The sequence below is a fragment of the Lygodium microphyllum genome, chromosome 15, assembly GCF_053477565.2.
Source record: "Lygodium microphyllum isolate KBCC chromosome 15, Lygodium_microphyllum_v1.1.10, whole genome shotgun sequence".
Classification (NCBI taxonomy): Eukaryota; Viridiplantae; Streptophyta; class Polypodiopsida; order Schizaeales; family Lygodiaceae; genus Lygodium; species Lygodium microphyllum.
Window position 1 is genome coordinate 149,801,568 of NC_141149.1, and position 19,235 is coordinate 149,820,802.

The following is a 19,235-nucleotide window of genomic DNA, read 5'->3' on the forward strand; positions in this document are numbered from 1 at the left end:
CAGCCTCAATCAAACTAACCCCACTACCACTTGGTAGCTCCTCCACTGTAGTCTTTGGTCGTTGAAGTATTTGTTTAGGCCCGTCCTCTCGCTGGGAATCATTTCCTGGGGCATGATGATTAACAGGCCCTGGTTGTCGACTTCCTCGCTGGAGGGAACTGATCTTACTCCAGCAAGTAGCTGCTAAATGGCCGGATTTTCCACAGATATCGCACTTAACATTCGGGCAATTCCTTGGATAGTGCTGCCCACCACACCATTTGCAACTAAACCTCGAAGGTGCACCCTCATCTGGGTATCTACTTCCTATCAAATTTTGTTGTTTTTAAAGGAAGTTGACATCAACGGCTATTTGTCGATACTGCTCCGTAATCATGTCGGTATAATGCTTCATCATGTCCTTAACCTTGCCAAGAACATTGGAAGAACTTGACTCATAGCCTTGGTCATTACCTTGTCGTTCCATCGGCCTAACAATTCGATTAGGCACTGGTTGTTGAGCCACAGGCATGGTATTAGAATTGACCGCCTGGCCTCCACCACTTGGAGCCATTTGACTGCCCGTAGGCACCGACATGCTAGGGGGAGCTGGTAATAAAGGGACATTCTGCATTATGTTCCCTCTCCCATTAGGGTTAGCCATTGCTATCCCTTGGCCACTACTGCCATTGGCCATTGCCATATTATTTCCCAATACTAAACCCATGTTCGAATTACCTCGAGAAGCATAGGCTGCTTGTAGTCGGGATTCCACCTCTTGTACTCGTGTAATGGCAGTATCTATATCCCCCAAGGGGACACTGCTCAACTGCAATTGGATATTAAAGTCCAAACCATGTAGGAAATATTGCAATTGGGCAGCTGCGGGGATAGGAATAGAGGTGTCCAACTTACGGAAAACCTCTTTTATCTTCTTCGCATAAGCACGAATATCCTCGTGTGGATCTTGGCGGGTCACGTTGAGTACACGCAACCAATATTGCCCACCCCTTTCAGGGGCAAACTCCCTTCGAAAAGCTCCATAAAATGCATCAATGTTCAATATGGTTCCGGCTTCTAAACCATGATACCATATAGCGGCTCTTCCTTTGAGAGTCATGTTGAAGAACATCATTAAATGTCCTTCTTCTTGGATGCGGCAATTAAACATCAGCTTTTGAAACTCCCTAATGTGGAGTTCCGCATCTTCCTCAACTAGCCCATTAAAAATGGGTAGCGGGTAACCTAGAGCCGGCAAATCCGTCGTTCCTGCTGGAATTGCAATAGGCTGCGCCATGACGAGGATTGGATTTGCACTAGGAATAGGGGACGGTGGGGTTACACCCCCCGCACTTGACGTGGACTGGCTTATAGAAGGAAGGGGAGCACTAGAGCTTCCACCTTCTCCTAACTTACTGCTTGTGGTACTAAGACCACTAGATCCACTCCCTCGTAAGGGTTCAGCACCGCTACGCTTAGGGGAATATCTCCTAAAAATTTCAGCACGTCGCCTAGCTCTTTCGTCTCTTTCTTGCTTTTGGATCTCTGCTAGACGATGCTTATCAATAAATAACAGATCAATCTCAGTATCCTTTGGCATAAACTGCTAGTTGGTCCCTAAACAACCAGGATTCGAGAATCGCCACTTTTAAGCGGCTCCCGGCAAACGCACCACTGATGGACCTAAAAACGGGCCGGCACTGGCTCATGCACTAGCCGGACCTCGTCACTACGCACAAGACAACCCCTCAGCCTCGCGGCCAGGAGCGTCTATCAAAATCTCTGCCTTCCTAAACATTGCGTTTGTAATACGTTGTAGTCCAACTGATCCTAACCCAATGTTACTCCTCAAAGGGAGTCCCTTTCACATAGCCAAATAGGCCCGAATCACATACACATGGGGTTCCTTCTACGGCTGAATGCCGTCAACCCTCTGCGACTCTCCTACACCTTGGGGATTGGCCCCTCGATGCGTCGCTCAACAAATAGACACATCGCACAAAAGTCACTCAAGGTACCAAATAAACGTGTCCAGGAATGTACCATTGTCCTTACTTAATTTCCCCTTTAGGATCCCACAGCTAGCCTACAGCATGGGTATCTCACTACCTCTCAACGTAGGTCAGGTCCTCATAAACCAATTGCAATGTATGTCCAGGAGCTGATCAATGATACTTTTAAAATCTTTTTCATGCTCCATGCATTTGGTGGATGTCTAGTGCTCAAACATTTAGCAAAAAATATCGTGCACAAGTGCAAATAACATCCTTTTAATGGTTTCCAACTACCGATCGTGCTTCGTTGCATGGCATTTTACGGTTTTTTCCCTTATTTTTCATATCAAAAGCGGACAAAACCGAACTAAAACACAGAAGCAAGGTTGATCTGAAGCAAATCTTCATGCCTCAGCCTCACTATACATTCACGGACATTACTCATAATTTTCCCAATTTTCCGAAGCCCAAAATATAAATTTTCCCTATTTTTTAGGGTTTTTCCACCATTTTCTTGCAATTTTTTCCATTTTCTCCCATTTTTAATTGCTGAAAATTAAGTTCAGTTTATGGGCTGTGGCCCTTAGTTCATTTCAGCAAAAAACGAATTTTAGTAGGTGTGGATTAATTTATTGCATCATTTTTAGCCCAAAAAACCCTATTTTCCTTCATTTTTATGGTTTTTCGTGTCTCGGTTTTCTATTTTCTGCTATCCCACACATGTTTTTCTGATTTTTAAATGATGAACAGCCAAAAAACAGCTCAAAGCACGACATACTCAAAACTCAATCCATATGAACACATTTTTATCAACCGAATTTGCATCAAAAGACCATTTTCTTTGTAAAAACAATTATTACCGTGTCTTGCGGGTTTTTCCATTAAATTTGGCACGTCCCACGATTGATTTCCAGCCATGAATTCTGCTTGGAATCAGCAATCTACAATGATTTGGCATTGCCCTTCAGTCTCGTCAAGAATCGGCATCCATCCGGCCATCCATTTCCATTCTACTCTTCTACACACGAACGGGGGTTAAGAGGAGAGAGAGGGAGGAGAGAGAAAGACTGATTTTCTCTCTCTGTCTACAGTCCACCATTGCGGGAGTGGAGACCGGCAATACGAAGCGTAGACTAGAGGCAGAAGCTCGGCCTGATCATCTTCATGGCTTGTGTATGAAGCCTCATCATGATTGGGGGGGGGGGGCGCGATTTTTTCGGCGGCTGAAAAACAGCCGCCCCCCCCCCCCCCCCCCCCCCCCCTTACATCACGTTTTTTGGGGTGGGGGGGTGCCAAAGGTCACCCCCCCTCCCTTACACCTCTTGGGATTTCCCAATTTGGGCCCCCCTTTGGGCACCCCGGCCGGTTTCGGGCCATCTTCCGCGTACGGACTCCGATCATCCGTCTGAAAATTTCTATGAACTCGTATCGACATCCCCCACTGACCGGCAGCTCCACTGACTGGCATAGGTGCATGGAAAAATTATGAAAATTCTCGGAGTGTTGTAGGGGCGCCCGTCAAGCACTTGATGCTTAAAATCGTCCTAGGTCGAGCTGCCGCCTTCGTGGTTGAGCATTTTCCCCCGCATTTCCACATTTTTCTCCTATTTTTAGGCACGTTCCGGGGCCTAAAATCCATCCTTCACTCCTTTCACCCTGACCATTCATTTTGGAGAAAACATGATGATGATGCCCCTTGTCAACAAAAGCAAGAGCCATCAGAGCCACGACTTATAGAAGGTCCATGCTATGTGACATTCCTAGATGCATCCTCTAAAGATGAATCCCTAAGTCCACAAGAAATCACCACTCACACAAAAGCAAAGAAAGCTCTGATACCCTTCCAGCATTCTCAACAAACAAATTAGTCATTTATTTAGAAGGAGGATACTGGTTCTAATGGAACATCAGACGATGACACTACTCCCTTGAAGGAGTCAAACCTCTATCTAGAAGCAATCCATGGGACATTTATCCACGAACTGGAGGGTGAACGGCAATTGACATTCGTGGATGTTGATGGTACTGACCGCAACCTTAAAGTGGGTCTAAATCTTCCAGAAGAAGAACTAGTGGTCCTATGAGATGTACTAAAGGAGAACTTAGACGTGTTTACATGGTCATATAAAGATCTAAAGGGGATCGATCCCACAGCATGACAACATTACATTGACCTAGAGCCTGATGCTATATTACATTGACAACATGATTAGTATGGATATAGTTTAAATGCATATAGCATAATCTATATTAAAAGAAAGAAAAACATACACATGTCCACATGAAGGTTGATATTTTACAATATAAATTTTCATGAGAAAATTGATTAAAAAAGAATAGGTTTTATGATTATATAGGTGAGCAAGGATTGGTAAACACAATACTACGAATGATTTTTTTTTACACAAGGTAATACATGCTAAATCATGTGTGAAAATTTGGGATCTTGTGCTATTTTACTCTACCCCATAGGGAAAGATCTAGCGCAACCTAATAAGGATGACTTGAAAATGAGAATTCAATTTAAATACTATTGTTTCCTATTAGCCATCTAGCATTGGCTTCTAGGGTGATTGCATTGCTATCATCCTTAAAGCCAAAGTAAGTCATTGCCACATTTGGTCCAAAGAGAGCCCGGGGAAGCAACTATATGTATACCCTCTATATCACATGTGTTCAAGGCCTATTTATAAATTTTCTTATCTATGAATTTTTACTTAATAAAAAATAACCATTTTCTATTCAATATGTAAGTAACCCCTTTATATGGGAGCCTTTTGTAAATAAAAAATGTATAAAATTGGTATTTTAAAAATCCCTTATATTGAGCCCAAGTGTGCGTACATATATTTATGATTGGCATCCCCAAGAAAGAGTGTGAGAAGTGAAGGCGAGTGATGTGTATCAACCCCTCTACCCATAGGGTAAAGTTTCATGATGATATGCTAGGATAGTCAATACTAAGTCATTCTTAGACTTGCTTATTCTAAGGATTGAATTGTTATGGAACCCTCTCGATGAATCAAGACCACCTTGCCATTGGAATGACCCATTGGGAATGTAATCACCCATTTTCCTTAATAGTTTTCTCTAGTTTGCTAGTTAATCCTAATACAATTTAATTTGATATATAACAATTAGTTTTATTAATTATCCCTTTAAAATAATATTCATTCGTGCAAATTAGCCACAAATATATACAAATTTCAAACAATATTTTAAAAACTGCTGCAACAACTATATCTATATGCACCTTCTCCAAGGTGCAATGTTGTGCCAACATTCTGTCCCTTACATTGGGACTCATATCCAAAGTACACAAATACTCTTGCATGGGCACAATCCACCAATCCACCCTTATTTAGTATCAAGACCTTCTAAGAAGACCACACCGAGCTCACATAGATTAGCTTAGTCCTCAACAATGAAAGGAATTTATAGCCACCAAAGCCCCTTTAGCAAGCTTGTTGCCTACTCATAGCCTAAGTCCTCCCCTCTTGCATCTTAGGACAAGTCCACCACCCATTATGGAAAAATCTAGCCCCTTGGTATAAAGGACTTTGCCAACCACTAGTCTTGGGGGAGATCTAAGGCATATCAAAGAATTTACCCAAGTAGGCATAATATCTCACACAAATAAGGTAATCCACCTATTCCCAACAAAGAAACCATCTCTTTTTCAAGCAAGAAGCATATCTTAAGATTTCATTGAAACCAAAGCATTTTATTTTGAATATCCCATAAGAGAAGGAAAAATCCACAGCTTATTTCTCCTTAGAGTGAAATAATCTAAAGCGATACATGATATTTGCCTTAGTATTTTAGGGAACAATACTTCCTAATCCTCTTTGTAAAATTTCAGAGGTCATAAGCATTTCTTCTAGATGATATAACATGTTAGCATGCAACGCTTTAACATGCATGAATAGGGCATCTATCTTTTTCTCCTAGTAGCTCCATCCCTTAAGAGAGATAATCATGACTAGTTCCTAATGAGCAAATCATTTCCATATCCTAATATTTTTGTACGTTGCAATACTTGCTTGAATGCATATTAATTTAGGATATTCAAGGTTCTTGAATACATGTAAAAAAACTACATTCCCTTCATTATTGTGAGTAGTAATAGTGGCATTCAAATGCATCTGAATGGACATTGCTGTGGATGGGAATTTGTATATACATGCAATCTTTAGTCCTACTCCAAGTCTTTTTCGCTTTGGGGCAATTGTAGCAAGTTAACTTCTTCTAACGTGCTCTTTACTCTATTCCTTCTTGGATCCTTGTAGCTCCAAATCCATATGTTTTAAAGTAAACTAGGCGAGGAAAATCAGATTCTTAGTACTTGAAAAGCAAGCAAGTTTCTAGGCAACAAGGAGGAAGGGTCACACTTTCTTCAGTTATTGTGTATGAGCTTTACTCAATTTTCTTAAGTCATTGATTATGAGTCTTTGCAGATGTGGATATTGTTTTTGGGATCATGCTACAAGCTTTGTGGATGCTAACAAAAATGCTCGTATAATGACATAGATGATGAGTATAAGAATGATGATGTATATGATGATGGAGTGGTTGCACGCTAGTGTGACATAGATAATGTAGCTAGCATCCAATTTTAAATAAATGTTTTAAAATTTTACAAAAAGTATCAAGACATGAACCATTAAATGTTTATTACCTAGTCTAAAGCCAACATCAAAGCTACAAAGTATCACATATAGCTCCATTATTTTCACATGGAGATATCAAATTAAGCAATAAAATTTCCTCTAGAAGATGTTCTTCTCATTAACACTCAACAAAAAAATCAAAAGAACTAGACTAGGAAAGCCAACAACATTTCTTGAACTTTCTTCATTTTCATCGTAACTGTTGAGATTTAGGAATTCTTCTTTCGAGAACCTTTTCATGAATAGCTACAAGAGTCCCATAGAATATAGAAACCCCCTATTCACATAGAAGTGCTACTTGCAACTTGAATAGAGCTCAAAAATTAAGGAAACCGGCTTGGGTCTCTTGCATCACTGAATTTTTTGTTGATATGAATTTAATGGGGCATGAAGCCAATGATGCCTCTTTAGGTGCCACTAGAGGCTATAACAAAACTAGATGGTGATGAAACTCTATAGTCTCTATGGCTCAGCATAATATTTGCTATTGTAGCTATGATCATTTGGCCCACCTTCCATGTTTTTTTGCCTCTACAATCATTCACTTCTTCTAAATCATATCCTCATTTAGATCTATCATATCACCTACTATACTATTTCTTCTAGATAGCAATCTTCCCTCCTATAGTTGGCTATGCTTCACAATCATCCCTCTAGACCATGACCTCTTTGGCAACACCACCATGATGGTTAATAATTTACTCCCCTATGATGAGGATTCCTTCTTATCATGGACCCTTGACGAGTAACAATCGTAACTCTTCTTGAGACAAAAATTTTTCAACCTTATTTTGTAGCCATTAGGCTTGAAAGATGATGCCCACCTACTAGCAATAATCATGCTACTATGCAAAGGTCCTACTCCTTAAGTCAAATAAGCTACGTGCTCCAAGACAAAGCTAGTCCAATGGAGGGATCACCCAAAAATCTTGCTAGCTCTTGATAAATTGCAATCGATGGTTCTCTTCATTGATACTATCTTGAACATAACTATTGATCATAACCAAAATATCTTGTCAAACCTCATCAAATTTCCATGACTACCAACCTCCATGTTTAAAAGATGACCTGATCCTAAAAACAAGAGAACCAAATTAACATTTAAAATGGCCGCCATCCATAGGACAACTTTGTTTTGCACAATCCCTTCTCAAATGGGATTGTGCTATTATAGTTGTAAGATTCTCTTCATCTAAGATTTCTCTCGATGCTTGTTTCTAACCTCAGATGATGATAGCTTGATGTCCCTTACTTCTCAATTTTCTTTTTCCTTCCCTCTTCTTTATGTGATCCTTTTCCAACCTATCAAGAAATAAAGAAACCTCTCATTTTTAATGATGATCTAACTCCCCTTTGAAAGTGACTAAATCTTGAGGAAGATAGTGTGTGCTCACAGTATCTGAGACAATATCACAAGGTCATGCACGTAGTTGGTACCAACACAATGTAAAGTATAAATAATATAAATGAGGATCCTCAAGAGGAACCACAATGCACTTATAGAGTGGCATGGATATTTCAAGTGTAAAAGAGTGGGGATAGACGGGTAGGACATGGATTTGCATGGGAATACCCAGTTATAGTGACAGGGTATATAAGGTGTTGAGAGACCCAATTAGGGTATGAGTTATCAATAATCAAGTCTCTCTTTTCTCCTTCCTCCTAGCTTTCATGGCTTCCCTCCTCTTTCTCTCTCTTTTCTAGTCTGTCTCTCTCTTCTTCTCTCATCTTCTTCCTCTTTCTCTCTCCTCTCTGCAGTCTCTCCCTTCTCTCCTTCTCTCTCCTAGGTCTCCATTACAGTTGGTATTAGAGCTCCGATCTTTCATCCTCCTTCTCTCTCTCTCCTCCCTTTAGTTTTAGTTTCTTTTTAGTTCACGAACCCTAGTTACTTAGGTGCACAGGTACATCAGGACAGGTACAGCATTGAAAGGCCATAGGAATCAGGGGGTACCAGAGATGGCATCCTTCTTGGAGTTTGCATAGAAGCTTTGGATGTATTTAGAAGCAAACCACCAAACTGACCATTTCTCCGCTACCACTGCATGCTGTGGATAATGGAGGTCCACAGAGCCAGGATTGCTTGTAAAGGAGCTTGCCTCCACATTCATACCACTGGAAAATCTCACTCAAGTTCTTGAAGTCCCCCAGAAAGGAGGATATGGAACCCGAGAGCTCGTTGCTGTCCACATCAAGCTTCTGTAAGAAAGAGCATTTTGTATTCATAATGGCTGGAGAGGAAAATCTCCCAGAGAGAGCATTGTGATCCAGATGATAGAACCAGAACGCTTCCTACTTGTGATGAATGAATCACAGCTGTGAGGCAGGATGCGAGGTCGAAGAGGAGGTGACTTGGACAGTCCCGGCAAAGGCCCTTCTTCCCTTTTTGATGGCCATGGGCAGAAGAATGGCATAACTTCACCTCAGAGAGCTACTGCCATCCCAACTAGACAGGACGGCACCATGAGAGTTGCCGAGAGCGGCCTTGATTTCCAAGAGGGTGCTGATGTCAATGCTTAGAGCCAAGGACCCCAGTAATTCTGCACTAGTTTCCAGAGTGCTTCCCTCCTGCTTTACAAATATAACAGTTTGACTGCAATCAAAAAGATGGCCAAAGATGTATGAGTTGTGCCCAATGCCAACTGGAATACTGCTCTTGGATCTAAGAACATCTCGTTGCTCATCTGTCTCATAATAATCAGCACCCATAAGAAGAGCATCTTCAATGATAGCCCCTTCAGCAATCCACGACCGTAGTCTAACCACTGAATGTTGAATTTTACAATTCTTGATAATGCACCCTTCTCCAATAACATTGTCAATAACATTAGCATCAATCATCATTGAAGAAGGCAGAAATCAGGCCTGAGTGTAAATTGGAGCTGATTGATCATAGAAACTGAAGTTCGGAAGAGGTTTCTTGGTGATTCCCAGATTAGCATTGTAGAATTCTTCAATGGTTCCAATGTCTTCCCACTACCCATCAAAAAAATAAGCTTGCACCTTCATCCCAATAGATGTAGCACCAGGGATGAACTCACTGCCAAAATCATTTGCTTGTGGAAAATCATCTCACAATAGCTTGATCATTGCATCTTTGCTGACAACATATATCCACATACTGGCAATATATGGAAGTTCTTTTGCTCTCTCCTCATCCAATCCTAAAACTGTGGTGTCTACCTTCATAGCCTTTAGGAATTGCCTTTTGGTTTCTCAGCAAAATCCACTATACGACCCTCAGAATCAATCTTCATCAATCCGAATGCTGTAGCCCTTTTCTCATCCATTGGCAATGCTGCTACTGTGATGTCTGCATTTGTCTCTCTATGAACCTAGATAAACTTCTGGTAGTCCATTCGATAGAGATGATCTCCTGCCAGGATAAGGAACTCCATGACTTACTGCTTCTCAAAAAGCCATAGGTACTGCTTGACAGCATCTGCAGTACCCTGAAACCAATTGGGATTTTCTGGGCTCTGCTGAGCTGCTAGGACCCCCACAAAACCCTCATGCTTGTAGCCCCCCATGTTGCTGGAATATGCACTCAAGAGGTGGAAATTGAGGGAGGCCCAAGATGTTATCCATGACTTGTTCAAGAAAAGACTTATCAGATGCATTTGCAAGAACAACCAGAAATTCGCCATCCTTAGTTGGCAAAAAGAAAAGCATATGGTGGAGATGCAGGGTACTACAAGTGGGAAGCTCTAATCGATTTGGAAGTAGGGCTCATCTATCTAATGGTTTGATGCCACAAGTGAGGCCTTGAAGCAGTGGTTAGAGGTTTCAGGCTTTGGATGGATCACAACTAGAAAGAGAAATATTGAGTCCTCCCTTGCATGATAGCTCTAGCTTTGGCTTCCAAAAGCTCCAGTTTTGAATTGGAAACAAGTGGGGCAGCAATATAACCACTACGAAGATCTTCCCTAACATATATAGGAGTATAATCACAGGCATACAGAGTTGCCACAGGCAGTGTTGGAGCTACAACTGAGGGATAAAATGGATTGAGGATCCTCTCCCCATGAGCAAGCAGTAGGTCAGAGTACTAGCTCAAGAAGAATTCACCGTATGGTGTATTCCATCCATAGTGATGTTGCTGAAAAAAAAATTGTATGCTTGTGATGGTCCACTCTGGTTTGATATTGCCACTGTTTGGATTCCTTAAGGACGATACTCCTAATTTCACTGGCTCTTTTATTCAATGACCAAAGCAATGGTGGAAGACCTTTTGGAGATTACAACAATGTCTGCATGTTGCATGTGTAGCAAGAATGAAAGAAGCAGTATCGAAAGCTCATACCCAGTTTTCAAAAGCACAACTATAGAGCCAGTTGTAGGTGTTGGACACACACGGAAAGAAGCAGATTATGGGACTGCAGATCAACAAGGCACCACCAAGCTGGTAGCTATTCCTCTTAAAGATCTAGCTTATACACTCTCTGGCCAGATCTACAACCACTTCTTTCATTTGAACCAGTGAACTATGATGAGTGGATGATCACCACACCTCTAAGGTTGGCCTATCCCTAACACAGGATTCAAGAGTAGCAAAATCAATAAGGAGAGTCACACTGTATGCAGCAGCAGTAAATGTGTCACTAGCACAGGTAGTATCAAGGGTAATTGGAGCCAAATATGCAACATGGATAGCATCATCAACAGTTTAGATTGTTGTTTCTATTAAAAGTGCGAGTTCTATTGAATTGAGTACTGAAATGCACTGAAGAAGATCTTCAAGACTAGAACTGCCTGTGCTACTTGCATTTGTAGCCGAGATATGCCTATGCCTTTGATTGGCAATCTTGGCAATGATGCTTATGATTGGTCTTGAGATGTCATGTCTGGTAAGGTTATGCTCTTATTGGCAAATGCATTTGGCCATGGTGGCAATGGTTTGGATCATATTAGCAGCAACTTTCAACCTACAATGATTTACAGGACAACTTCCAACTCATAGGTCCCCCAAAGGTCCGCTTCAGCCCAATAACCATTTGGCAGATATTTTTCATTCAGCATAGCTCTAGCTGACTCCATCAAAACCCTGTTTTTCCTCTTTGCAACATCGTTTTGCTGCGGTGTATAACTGCATGTGAGCTGTCTTCTGATCCCATGTTTAGCAAGATACCTGTCAAAGTAGTTTGAGACATATTCACCTCCTCCATCTGATCTCAAACATGATATGTAACAGCCCAATTCATTTTCAGCATGTTTCTTGAAGTCTTTGAATGCATCAAACACATCATCCTTATGTTTCAAGATATAAAGCCAAGTATACCTGCTAAAATCATCAATAAATGAGACATAATATCGTGCATCGCCAAAGGAAGCATTATGTGAAGGACCCCAGACATCAGAGTGTACCAACTGTAAAGGCCTAGTGTTGTTTTTTACATGTCTCATGAAAGGAAACCGTGCTTGCTTCCCAAACTGACATGCAGGGCATACATGACCAAAATCATTATACTTGAATTTAGGTAATCCAAGTACTACTTCTTTCTGCTGCATAGATTTTAGCTTTTGTACATTGACATGTCCAATCCGCTTGTGCCAAATCTCTACATCCCGAATGGCAGTCTCATCATGTGCAAACATGGCTGCTTTAAGTTCGGGAATGGTCGCTTCCAAAGTAAACATCCTGCTATCCCTTATGCCCTTGGTAATTAGCTTGCAGCCATTTCCATACTCCTCAATGAAACATCCATCCTTGTTAAACCTCACTTGCAGATTTTGTTCTGCCATTTGACCCACAGACAACAAATTATTTGTTATGGTCGGTACATGTAAGACATCATGCAGGCCTTTCTTCTTGCCATCAGGCATCATCAATGGAACAATCCCTTTATGCTTTATGTCATGTTGGGTATCATCCCCAGTACATACATGACCATGTGTACCTGCAACCATCTCATCAAACCACTCTCCATGCGGGGTCATGTGGTTTGACGCTCCAGAGTCAATGTATCATCTGTCATCTCTATCATGTCTCGATGCATTTTTAGATACATGCTGCATGGCAAAGAGTCTATCAACTGACTCATCTTGACCACCACTAGAGGATGCATAATGCCCATGCTGTTTCCCTTTTGTCTTCATGTCATTCTGCTTTTTGTAACATTCCTTCGCAATATGCCCATACCGGCCACAATAATGGCAGTCCTTGTCCTTGTTGGACTGATCAGTAGACTGCCAAGATCCAGATCCACCTCCTCTTCCTCGAGGTGATCTCCCCCTACCTCTAAACCCACCAGATCCACACTGGCCTTGTGTATTTGCACCATGCCAATTACTCTGCTGCTGCTGCTGTCCATAAGTATTACGAGTGTCACCACGACCTCGAAACGAACCACGACCTCTAGATCCTCTGCCACGCTGGCTAGAGTACAACACAGTGTCTCTATTCTGAGATGCACTAGAACCTGTATTCAAACCAAGTTTGACTTCCTCATGCAGCAACAAAGCAACTAGCTCTTCCCAGCTAGGGGGCTCTTCTCTCACAGAAATGGAAGTGTCAAAAGCTTTGTACTCTTTGCCTAAGCCATTCAAAGAAACAACAATCATATCATCTTCTGATATACTTGAGCCAATAGTAGCAAGTTGATCAGCTATGGTCTTAATCTCCGTGGTATACGTCTGGATGCTCTTGCCATTCCTAGACATGTTGTTGAACTGATGTTTCAACTGGATCTTTCTTGCATGTGTCATGGTTCCATAATTTTTCATCAGTATGTCCCAAGAATCCTTCGGAGTCTCACATCCAGTGATTTGAATTACCATAGCATCAGATATACATAAGGAAAACCAATGCAGCACCTTGCATGCTCTTTCATTCCATAGCCTATAGGCTCTTTTCTGTTCATTTGTTGGATTGTGTGCAGGCAACTCAGGAGCAACTTCATCTCCTGTACATAAATCCCAATAACCTCTGCCAACCAGAAAGTTTTTCATTCTGAATTTCCATAATGTAAAGTTCTTATTATCCAACTTCTCTCCAACTATTTGAGTGATATTGTCAGTCCCATGTGCATTAGCCATGATGCAATAGACTGTCTATCAAGTGCCTAACTCCCTGGAGTCCAATAAGTATGATTGACTAAGTTCAGTCCATAACAGTAAATGACAGTTTTCTGCACTAAATTGCAGAAAAGAAACCAGGTTGCAGTCAACTAGAATTCAGCATACCAAGCTCCAAGCAGCTCCAAAATGTCTTTTGACCATGTCATACATTTACTTTGTAGTGGCAAGTTCAATACATGAGCATCTGAGTAGGCATAGACAACTTGTCTTCATTGACCAATGGCATAAACCTCATGAGCTGTTTGTAATTAACCAGGACAGTGTAACTGCATTTATTTCAGCTTCAAAATTCAGTTTTCAATGATGCTCATTGCTTGCTTCAATTCTCCATGCATTCAGCATGTATAGGCCAGTTCACATAGATGATGGAACCCCCATGATGACCTGTATTGCTTCAGTAATGCACAGTACTTGTCATTGACTATGTATGACAGTTTTCAGCCTGTCATTGATTTTCAGATCTGAGTATTCTGTCATTGACTGTGTATGACATTTTTCAGCCTGTCATTGATTTTCAGATCTGAGTATTCTGTCATTGACTGTGTATGACAGTTTTCAGCCTGTCATTAATTTTCAGATCTGAGTATTCTGTCATTGACTGTGTATGACAGTTTTCAGCCTGTCATCGATTTTCAAATCTGAGTATTCTGAGCAAGAGATCTCAGCTCCAAGACATTTGATCCAATGTATACATGCTTTGACACATTCTTGTGCTCCAAAGATGCCTTTTGAGTGTAGTACAAGGCTCCTGTGTGTCAGTAATGATTGAATGCATGCTGTCCATTCATGTTTACAGCAGTTCAGAAATGATTACAGGTCTGTGTCTGTCACTCCAGCTCATAACAGAGCTCCCACACAAGCATTTACTCCTTGCACACTTCAAATACCTTCAATAGTGAGCATACATGCTCTATGAACCTTGTCCAGGTGCCCCACTGAAGATTGACAGGTTGCTATCCACTCAGATCAGCAGGCGCAGATTTTCAGACCAGGGGGTGCAGATTTTCAGATACAGGTTCTGTCCATTCAGATCAGCAGGCGCAGATTTTCAGATACAGGTTGCTGTTTTTCAGGAGGCAATCCACGATTTTCAGACACAGGTTGCAGTCCACGATTTCAGGACACAGGTTTCAGGAGGCAGTCCACGATTTTCAGACACAGGTTTCAAGAGGCAGTCCACGATTTTCAGACTCAGGAGGCAGTCCAGATTTTCAGAAGGCAGTCCACGCTGATTCCTTCCTTTGATTATGGCTTCATTTGCAAGTGTCCAGCTTCTTCCTCATTCCTTACTTCCATCTCCTTTGCACTACAAGTTGTTATGCCCATTCTCCCACAACCTCATGGTGGATGAAGCTCTGATACCATGTTCAAAGAGTAGAGAGAGAGAAAGGGAAAGACTCCTCCATATCCATGAGCCTTCAGGCTCTCAAGCTCATTCCTTCATTTCCACACACTCTACTGAAAAGCGCACACACACTACAAGATAAAGTGACCTAGTGTAAATGTAGACTAGACTGACTAACTCTAGTCAGGTCACTGACTGACTACTAACCCGACTTATTTAATGTAGTCACATGTAGACAGTTGTACACACTAGCTGTCATAGATGTCGGTCATAGATGAAGACACACTGACGGTGAGCTTGATTTCTAACACTTCCACCGTGAAATAAGGGACTCCCGTATCTCAATGAATGATCCTAGCTCAACCCAAGAGGATCGTGAAGACATGTTTGAAGAGGATTCCCCCGAGATGGACAGCTTCTCTATGCTCAACCATACTCTATGCCAACATGAGACCCGTCATGCCGACTGGCATCAAGAGTTAGAACAGTGCCATAGGGAGATGGAAATCCGCCAAGATCAGTGTCATTCCGAGATGATGGCCAAGATGGAATTACTCATCGAGCACATGGGCGCCCTCATCGCCTCCATCACACCCTCCTCGGCTCAGCCTAAGGAGCATGTCCCTCCCCGTGAGGCCAACTCCCCTCCTACCTTGGAGACTGGGCGTAACCCACAAGGTTTTGGTGGCACCCATGGCCTTCCTCATAGCACCTATGAGCTGGGTGAGCCCCCTATGCGACACGATGAACCCATTCTCCCATCACTCATGACGAACCCTCCTAGCCCATCCTTGGGACAGCAGCTCCCCCATAGTGGAAGCTATATGCAAGGGCAAAATGCAAATTTTGGGCAGCATAGTATGCAGGGTGCACATGGGCAGCATGCACATGGCAGTTTTGGGCAGCAAGGACCCAATGTTCAGTTTGGTTTGCATGTATTGCATGGGCAGCATGGAAATTTTGGGCAACAAGGCCCCAATGCAGGTGCACATGGGCAGCATGGGAATTTTGGACATCATGGCCCTAATAATCAGTTTGGTCCACATATAATGCATAGGCAGTATGGCACCCATGGACATTTTGGTTAGCAAGGCATGTATGGGCATTCTCATGGACATTATGAGTACCATGACCGTTGGCATGGGTTCAATGTGCAAAGGCAAGTGCATGCGCCTACTTATGGTCAACATGCATATGATGAGTGTAAATATTTTGAGGAGCATGTATATGATGACTATATATGTTCTTATGAACTACATTGTGGTCACATACATGGACAATCATCTAGACAACATTATATACATGGACGACATCTTGCAAATGTATATGAGTATGTACATGGGGAGCAACATCATTATCAGCAATGGAGTGCTCGATATCATCAGCTACTTGATTATTACTATAAGCAACATGCTCATCCTTATGAGCCACATGATACTTCTCAAGAATGATGCCATGATGAGAGCATCTCACTGCCATAGGCTCATGAGCAGATGCCTCATCAGCCCAAGGCCCTTAACTTTGAATGCCCAGTAATAGCCACAAATGTGAAACTCATGGACATGAAATGCCTAGGGATTGATGCATTGAATGCTGTATTGAGCAGCCTCATCTGCTCCAGTCCGATTTGACCTAGTGGTTCCCAATGAGTTTATGGACAAGTCAATGCATGCTACCGTATGGGTCGGTAAGGATCTTGTGCCACCATCAGTGCTTTACGATGACACCATGAATTACTTCTATGATACAGTGGATGCATTGGATCACAATTATCCTTTTGACCCCAGTGGTAGTATGGTGACCCATGCTTGTATGGATGACCCATGTGCTCTTGATGCTTATTATGGAGGTTATCCATTTGATCTCATGGAATGGTATGGTCTTGGAAAAGCCCTATGCTGATCAGCATCTCAGCAGTGCAGTTCTTTCCCTACTCCAAGGATGCAATTTTGATTGAGTAGTAGCTAAATTTCCCCCACTCTAAAATGCAGACAACTTACAGACAGCATACTATTTCAGAACAGTTTTTACCCTGCATTAATGACAGTCAAGTGTCACCTATATGGCTTGAAAGTATGCTTCATGAGCTTCATTTTGACATGTCACATGCCTCAATCGGAGCTGCGCATAGGAAGTTATGACCAGTTTTCTCCAACAGGCCTGTTCTGGACAGCATGCTATCCACTATTTGTCAGCCCCTAATTGTCAAGAATTGGAGACCAAACTCATATGCTATCAACTTGCACATGTCATATACATCATATACACAATTCTGTGCCCTAATTCCACATGAGATTGTACTTCATCATACCCATGTTCTCCTTTGTAATGTTGAGCAGAGTAGTACTCTGCAACCCCCCCTTTTTTTTTGCTATGAGCCATAGGTCCTCTTTTTGTTTTTGAGGGCAAAAACCTTCGGGGTCGGGATGGAATGTAAAAGAGTGGGGATAGATGGGTAGGACACGGATTAGCATGGGAATACCCAGTTATGCTGACAGGGTATATAAGGTGTTGAGAGACCCAATTAGGGTATGAGTTATCAATAATCAAGTCTCTCTTTTCTCCTTCCTCCTAGCTTTCATGGCTTTCCTCCTCTCTCTCTCTTTTCTAGTCTTTCTCTCTCTTCTTCTCTCGTATTCTTCCTCTTTCTCTCTCCTCTCTCTGCAGTCTCTCCCTTCTCTCCTTCCCTCTCCTAGGTCTCCTTCATTACATCAAGCACCCCCTCTTGATATTTTATAAATGATATAGTAACAAGTAATTGATGCTAGAACCATGAATGCTTGAGTCTCATAGGTAGACTAATACATTGTGTCTCATAATTGTTTGTATATCATAATTGTTTTGTAGACTACTACCGTTGGTAGGATACCTACTCCTAGAGAGGTAATTTACCGTCGAGGCCATAACCGTGCAGCCACATGGCTTCACTTCTATGAGGAGGGTCTCATCACTGAGGAGCAATACAACTGGGCTATGAGGATTCGACAGCCAGAGGAGGTATGTTTTTCTTACTTTCCTATTAATTATAACTTTTTCTTTGCAATTGTACGTAAGCAACCTTGATCTTTTGTGTGTGTAGGCGAACCCGGATGTGGAGCATAGCGACGAGGGGGATAGCGACGCTAGTAGCAATGATGGTGCTAGCGAAAACGTTTCTTCTTCAGATTCATGGAAAATGGTTTCAATCGTTCCCCACATAGGCAATTTGGTGAAATATAGGAAATTCTCCAATATTTCCTATGTAGACAAGTACGTATTCCCCATCTATAACTAGGAAATTGCATTCCCTACATCTTATAATAGGGAATATAGAGCATTCCCTACATTCATTTGAAAGTCCCTACATTCCCTACATCTTATAATAGGGAATATAGAGCATTCCCCACATTCCTTTGAAAATCCCTACATAAGGAATTATAAGGATGTGATTAAAGGTACTTTATAGATGTATAACTTATAACAAGCCTACATAGATTTGGAAATCATATATTTTCTATAAGTTGTAAGTCGTCATGTTTATGAGTTTATATATTTGTAACATACGTTTAAATAGTGCACAACATGATTATAAGCCATGTAGCTTTAACCCTATTACTTAGTGAAAAGTTACACAGTATGAGAAATTTTCCTTGGAAAATATAGATTATTTAATACAATTCTTACAATCTACCTTGATGCATTTTATTAAATTTGAATCCTTGATTTATTGTTCATTTTAGCTCCTTAATATTACAACCCTTTTTAATCAAGTCGATTAATTTTGTTGGATTTGCAATATTGATGTCCACTTTTGCATTGAGATTTGAAAAAGTAGAGCAAGTTTCATCTTGTGAATATGATTTGATAAACTAGACCAAGTTTGGATCTTGTGCCCAAAAGCTTCGTAAATCATTTGACAATTATTCCACATAACTTCCATTTAGAGGGTCCTCCAGTATGAGGTATTCCTATTTATGAAATCAAATAAATGTGTTGATGGTCTAGAATCAAGTTCTCATGCAAAGACTATGTGGTAAATTCTTATGTAGCACTTACTTTCATAAGTGTAAGTTAATATCTTATTGAAAAATTACTACATTCACTTCACATATGGCATCTTAAAGCCAGTATCTCATTGAGATGCATAAAACTTAGTATACAATACTTGTTTTCATTAGGCAATACTACTAAGTA

General features: G+C 41.4%; 1 protein-coding gene and 1 pseudogene across 1 annotated transcript in view; both read right to left on the bottom strand.

The window, feature by feature from the left end:
• Positions 1-9,058: 9,058 nt before the first annotated feature.
• On the bottom strand, positions 9,059-10,287 carry LOC148025210 (glucose-1-phosphate adenylyltransferase small subunit, chloroplastic pseudogene; annotated as a pseudogene).
• Positions 10,288-10,448: 161 nt separating this feature from the next.
• Positions 10,449-19,235, bottom strand: part of LOC148025211 (uncharacterized) — a 68,161-nt gene continuing 59,374 nt past the window's right edge. Inside the window, exon 2 of the mRNA XM_087693661.1 lies at positions 10,449-10,566. Within this exon, the coding sequence (XP_087549787.1) occupies positions 10,449-10,566 (118 nt within the window). The remainder of the gene's footprint in view (positions 10,567-19,235) is intronic.